General features: G+C 40.0%; 1 protein-coding gene across 1 annotated transcript; it reads right to left on the reverse strand.

Moving 5' to 3' along the window:
* Window positions 1-560: 560 nt before the first annotated feature.
* Window positions 561-5590, reverse strand: stx19 (syntaxin 19). Its single transcript, XM_026377412.1, has 5 exons — window positions 5345-5590; window positions 2490-2750; window positions 2101-2337; window positions 1683-1895; window positions 561-1569 (listed from the first exon to the last, which is right to left on the reverse strand). The coding sequence occupies exons 2-5, from the start codon at window positions 2700-2702 to the stop codon at window positions 1333-1335; spliced, it is 900 nt and encodes a 299-aa protein (XP_026233197.1). The 5' UTR covers window positions 2703-2750; window positions 5345-5590; the 3' UTR covers window positions 561-1332.
* Window positions 5591-6934: the final 1344 nt, after the last annotated feature.

Below are 6934 nucleotides of genomic sequence, written 5' to 3' on the forward strand. Positions count from 1 at the left end.
GGCAGCTATACTGGAACAGCAGAGAAACCTGATTTTCATGTCCCGGGACAGCCATTTCACCTGGGCACTGCACCGTGAGTCACTGTGGAACATGCTGTAAGCATCAACAACACTAAGCAAGTGAGACCAGGAGTATGGTGCTTCTGTATTTCCTGAAATAATATAGTGATTTGTCATGTCTGAGGTATTTTCTAATTATCTCAAGTAAAATAAGATGATATATTAAAATTAACATTGAGTTAAAGGTGAATTTAGACACGATCGTGTGTCACAAGGGGAGTCTGTTTATCAGCTGGTGTATAGAGTCCGGACTGCAGGTATACCCTCAGGCGAGAGCTGCTCTCGCTTGTGTGCAACATGGTGATATTAATAATCATGATGATACTGTACATATGGATGCCAGAGCTTTTCATCTGAATTATGTAACAGTTCCAAAGGAATTATAAATGGATTTTACACTGCATGCCAAACACAAACCACCCAGAGAAATATATATATATATATATATATATATATATATATATATATATATATATATATATATATATATATATATATATATATATATATATATGCAGTGTAAAATGCACAAATCCTCCATCTTATTTTTTCATTATTTATTTTTTATTCACTAAATATTTGTCATCATGATATTCAAAGCATTGCTACCTCTGTGAAACTGAATAAATTAATAATAAATAAATAAATAAATACATGATCAGACTTTGAAATGCAAATGAGACTAATGACTAATTGTAAAACAAGTTCTTTTTTCATCAGCATGTGGACCAAAAAAATTAAATGAATATGTAATGACTCGAAATCTTAAAAAAGGGAATCATTCCTCGCTCCGCAAACACGTTTTAGTTTTGCGCTGAGAAGAAAAAAGTAAAGTGCATTTAGTGTAGAAAATACAACCAGCCAACTTGAGCTCCTGTGATAGAAAAAATGATGAAATATCAGTCTTGCTGATCTTGCAGTGGCAGAGGCAGTGGTCTCACCTTGTTTGTGACCTCTGTCAGATGACAGTGAAGGTCTCCAATAAGCAGCAGTGTTGGTTGTGAGTAGCACTCACAGAACTGCTGTTTCCAGAGGGCAGTCACTTCACATCCTCTTGAAACAAACAAGTGCTTTAAATACCAATTCTGTCCTCTAATTGTTTTCTGTGCTCTGCTGAAGCTGCTGAAGCTGTCTTCATTGTCACTCAGCACCATAAGCTTTGCTGAAATAGTCATTGATTCCAGTGCTGCTTATTCCCAACAGATTACTGAGACTTTTTTTTTGCAATAAGAAGCTACTTCTAATGGCCGCTGAAGTAAAAATGCATGTGTGTTATGAGCAGCATCTCCAGGGAGGGCAACAGCAGCAGCACAGCTGTCGAATCGGATTCTTCTTCCTGTACCTGGCGGCCATCTTGAACTTCTCATTAGATTTTGCAACAAATTCCTGTGTTCTCTCTATGTTAGTTTGGATGTGTTCAATGTAGGTCCCCTGTTCCTCCAGCAGCAGAAAGATGTCCATGAAGAGGTCCCTGAGTTCCTTCAAGCTGTTCTCCAGGTTCAGCATCTCCTGTTAGTGGGGGAAATAATGAGGTTAATACTGTAAATGTCTCCATATTTTAAACATCATGCATCCCTGTTCATAGTGTAACAGGTCATTCCTTTGTTTACCACCACCCTCACCTTGTGCCGCTGTTCGATCTCAGAGAGCTGCGACCGTGTCATTCTGACATCATTCAGCAGGTTCTCGTTGAACACCTCCCATTTGCCCGTGATGACCATCTCATCCACCAGCTCCTCCGTCACATCCTTTCCCGATACCTCCAGCTGCCGGATAATGAATTGTCGACAGCGCTCCTGCTTGGTCAGCAGACTTTCGTTATAGTGCCGCAGTACCTGAACATAATTAGAGAAGAAATCGAGGATTAGGTTGAAGAAGTGGCAGGGGGAATTATGTTCATCTAACTTCAGGTTCGGGCACTGATGTGATTAGTTTTATATTGAGACAACTATCAAGACTGTCTTTTATCAGGCAAATAAAGGTTTCACTTAAAACTAAACTCCTTAGTACTGCTTCAAGAATCAAAAGTATGTCCCCAACCTGCTTGAATTTGCGGTGCAGTGATGCATGCTGGGAGCGCTGGATTCTTGTTGGAGCAGCAGTGGGGCCGTACTGCTCCTCGCTTTTTTGGATCTGTTTGTAAAGGACATTCAATCTCCGGTGGATGCTTTCAGCCTGGAGCTTGATCTCTCGCGTTACACTGCTCTCTTTCTTCATCGCACTGAAGCGACGCATGGTTGCCACTAGGGTCTTTTGCTGCTGGGTGAACTTTAGCACCTGTTGGGAGAAACTAAATGTTGGCTTATAAACTGCAAAAACTGTTTGATGGTAAAGTATTAATTACCATCTTCAAATAGAATTAATTCTTTTTTAAACGTCAAAATAAACAAGTAAAAGAAGAATTAAGACACAGTTTAGTTCATTTTTACCTCTATATCCAGCGCTGTGATGTCATCTCTGATCGGCTGAGTCTCAGACAAAATATTCTCGATGACCGGTTCCTCTTCAAACAACACCGCCTCAGGTGTTATGATCCCGAGCACAACGAATTCATCGTCGTCCTCTCCTAACAAAGTATTCTCACTTGCCGCTTCTGAAAACTCTTGAGCCTTCCGCTGCAGCTCCTCCAGCCGGTCCCTCATTGTAAAAGAACCCCCAGGACACAAAGATATTATGGTATGTTGAGGATGCTGAAAAATAAATAACATTAATGGTGAATTGGGTTTGCTCCAGAAGATGGAAACAATAACAATAGAACAGGAAAAATAGGCCCTGTTTTTATTTATTCAAATGTAAAGTGGCAGATAAAAGAGAAATATACACATAGATTCATACTTAACTGAATGTGTCACAGAGAGGCAGGGGAAAAAAGTATTATGAACATCTTAAAGCAGCACAGTGTGCTACAAACTCATCAATGATTCCACATGAATGTGTAAATTCAATAAAAGCTCACATGAATATTCAATATTTAGTTATTTTAGAGATCACACTATGGAATCCAGCAATTACATGGTTACTAATCCCTGCATACTGATGGGGATCAGCTTGTTCTCTCTCTTTCCAGAGACAGGAAATGTGAATAAAATGGAGATTTCTGGCACAGGCATTACCAGAGTTACCAAAAAGAGATTCAATGTACCTAACTAACCCTTATGAGCCTGCATTCACACGTCGCCTAGTGTTAGCTGTAATTTTTAAAGTGAACCTTGAATGCGAGGACGCCACTTGCAAGGCTGAGCTGGCACTTACTGTTTATGGTCAGCACATATCTCTAAACATTAGCTGTTTTTAAACTGTCATGTCCTGTTTTCTATGCAAATAGAGATTGGTGCTACGTGTGGGTGAGGCACATTTGAAGCCACAACAACCCTAACGTTGACGCCGCCCGGGCTGAAGGACAGGGCATTTATTTTCCTTGAGGAATTACTGTAATTACTTTTTCAGCGGTTACCAAGAGTAAGCGATTACAGTTTTCAAATAACTTAACCCACATTCCTGGAGAAAACAAAACAACTGATCATCCTGAGCTAATTCGTTTTCTATCAACAGTGTTACAGTGTCTCTGTAGCATAGAAGCATACAGTTACAGTTTCCTCACCAAGCCAATCTAATGACTCCATTCCACAGAAATGAGAAGAAGATAGTAGTTTGCATTCAACAAGGTGAATTTTCATACATATGATGCGTTATAGCTAAATCTGTGACCTGCATGTGTATTGAGAGAAATGTACTGTAATTGCTGCCTGACCTTTCTGACCTTAGCAGAAAACAAAGTGAACATGATCTTCTCTATCCCTAACCAAATGCCAAATGCTAAGAGTGCCTAAACTAACTTAACTAACATAACTTTTTAACAGTTTAATCATATTTTAGTTTTAAAGTGTATGCTGTAGGAAACTACAGTTCAGGAAAATGCACCTGCAGTTAACCGTGTACCTCTGGTGTGTCCTGTGTGAATCAAAGCCAGATTAGTGTTTGTTTACATCACTAGAAATCCATCTGTCCTGATATGAGCATAACTGATGAGGCATATCTGCACTCCGCCGAACACCAAGGTGTATTTTTAACTCCATGAAAAACAACATGAGATGCATGGGCAGAAAAGTTTATCTGCGACATCAGTCAAATTGACTCAAGTTCCTTTTCCCATGAGAACTGAGTGGGGTGTTTGTGTTCAACAACACACTCAGCAAAAAACAAGAGACGAGGGAACAAACTGCCAGGTTGCTCGCATCCTAAGCAATGACAAGTCTAGGAAAAGTGACCTTGATAAACATGTTAGCAAAAACTACAAATTGCATACACACAAACACACACACACACACACACAATATGTGCAGCATGCGACACTGTGCCAAAGCTGATGTAAACAAATGAGGTGTTTACGATTTCAACCATGACATACGGTTTCTGATTTCCTGAAGGCACAGCGAAGTGTATTCAACCTCAAAATCCTGTGTGTTCAAATGACCATACAAACATTTTGAAACTGCCTAGACAACACAAGGATTTGGGTTTTAGAAACCTTAAACATAATCTTTTGGAACCACATGATTGTGTGTGCGCGCGCGTGTGTGTGTGTGTGTGTGTGTGTGTGTGGAAGGGGGGAGGCAGAGTGTTTGGCTGCTGAGAAATGGAGCATTTAAAATCACACACTATCCCGTTTCTGCATAGCTTTCAGACAGGACAGAGGCTGTTTTGAGTGTATGTGTGTGTGTTGTAACTATTACAAACTTCTCAAAACTTAAAGTATGTGAAAGTATGTTTCGTTTTCTGGGCTGCAGTCTGTCTCTTTCTCTCTCTCTCTTTCTTTCTTTCTACCTGCCGGACACAGAAGAGCCGATTAAGAAAATTGCTCAAAGGATTTGAGAGCACATTCTCCTGTGTTTAGTGCAAAAGCCTGGAAGAAAACGAAACATGCTTCAATAAAGAGTCATCTCTCTCACTCTCTCTCTCTTTGTAACAGTATGTTTTATTATCTAAAACAAGCGCAGATTGTCTTCCTGCCACTCATCTGCTCCTTTTGTCCATGTTTCTGAAGGAAATGTTGTGCTGACATTCTGTCATCTCCATGCAGGTGGGAAAAGAAGGGCCCAATTGTTACGTTTGCAATGTGCATGTTTGTCTAAAGCAATAAAAGCGATTGATACATAGAAAAAAATTGATAAATAGCGCAGATCATAGTGAAAATTGTGCAAATTAGGGTAGAATATTTCTCTAAATACTTTAACAGACAATATCGGTGTTGTAGCAAACATTGAATCAGACATTGGGATATTACCTTAATGGTGTTAGTGTTCCATCATGGGCTGTCTGAGCATTACCATTCAGAGTTCACCAGGACTGTAATCCAAGTCAAGCACACACATTCCTTCATATGACCGGGTCATCTCCACCTCTCCTTTACATTCACATGCTGCTCATCAGCTGCCTGTCACAGACTGTTGGTGGCATAGCTCTGCAGGTATGTACAAACAGTCAGGCCACCAACTGCTAATCAGGACGGTTACTCTCACAAGCAGGAGAAGTTCTGTGGTCGTCTTGTTGAGTCAGTTTCAAGCACCTCCCCTCCTTTTGAAGCATGGCTTGGGTATGCCCAATAGGAAAGAAGCAGACTCAAGGCCCGTTTGCTTATCTGAATAAATGAGAGGTGACGTGATTGAGTAAATGATGAGGGAAAGAGAGCATGGGGAGCACAGGGGACTCATAAACCCTGCCCTCAGGCGTATTCCTGGGCAGCAAATAGACAGACAATAGGGATTGTGGTCAGGTGTTAACCAGGGCGTTAAGTTTCTCTGTGAAGTGTTTGGGTTCCTGGGGTAATGCCTCTTAGTCGGGGGGTATTGTACTCCTTAGGCAACAGTAACTCCATTGAATACTTTTGACAGCTTTCTACTGACAAGTTCGCTAAAACACAAGCACTTTTTCAACGTGGGACAGGGCAGTCACTCCCTCCATGCAGTATACCACATTGTTTGAAGTACAGTGTCAGAGGAAGCGAAGGAGAGAGTCCAGTAGGAACAGTTCAGTCTTCTTTTGATGAAGTTTGGAGGCTACTTAATGAATCTCCTGTCACCTTCCTCCCCAACGTTTGTGTAAAATTATTAGAAATTGTGTATGTTGTGTTGGCCTGTGAGGGTCAAATGTTACCAATAACTTTTGAACATGTTCTTGAGACTTCTCTTACTTTTCTGTTCCTCTCGAGAGTGTATTTTTTTAGTTTATTGAAGGGAAGTTTAAAATTGTTTCTTCAAAATTAATGAGGATCCAGGATAACAAATAATTCTTAATGAGTGGTGTTGAATGAAAAACTCTGTTGGTAAAATTTTATCTCTGTCGTAACAGATGCCCTACGCCTTTAACAATTCCAAAATGCTGTGTTAACTGTCAATCATCTGTCCCTAAAGCCAAGACATTACAACAACAAAGCAAAATCCAGTTTCTGGCTGTTAGAATTTATCAGAATCGACCTTCATCAACATCATCTGTGAACAAGCTAGAGGACCAGAATGAAAAGTTGTTTCCTGTAGCTTGACCTGTTGTTCATTAATCTGTAGAATTTAAACTGATTTTTTAATAGAACAACAACACTGGTAAAGAAGATCTCTGCCCTCCAGCAAGCACTTCAAATGTATTTGGCTTAAAAATCATTACGCTTATGTCTACCAAAGAGTTGAGATTTATAAGCAGCTTGATCTAAAGTGGTGCCTGAGAGGATCACCTCGGGGGAACAAAATGTCACAAGCCAGACATATAAATAGATAAATAAAAGGAAGAAAGAAAGAAAAGAAAGAAAGAAAAAAGCTGACTTTATCATGTCACTGGATATTTCCCATTGTAAATAAAAGTAATGTGAGAGAAGCAGTTTGTA

The sequence above is a fragment of the Anabas testudineus genome, chromosome 21 (assembly GCF_900324465.2).
Source record: "Anabas testudineus chromosome 21, fAnaTes1.2, whole genome shotgun sequence".
Taxonomy (NCBI): domain Eukaryota; kingdom Metazoa; phylum Chordata; class Actinopteri; order Anabantiformes; family Anabantidae; genus Anabas; species Anabas testudineus.

What these genes read in the sequence shown, in the direction of transcription:
- stx19 (XM_026377412.1), bottom strand. Translation starts at nt 2,702, where the DNA reads ATGAGGGACCGGCTGGAGGAGCTGCAGCGGAAGGCTCAAGAGTTTTCA. An exon ending in TCACAGCGCTGGATATAGAG is followed by an intron (nt 2,338 to 2,489) that starts GTAAAAATGAAC and finishes TTCTCCCAACAG; the next exon opens with GTGCTAAAGTTCACCCAGCA. An exon ending in TGCACCGCAAATTCAAGCAG is followed by an intron (nt 1,896 to 2,100) that starts GTTGGGGACATA and finishes AATTATGTTCAG; the next exon opens with GTACTGCGGCACTATAACGA.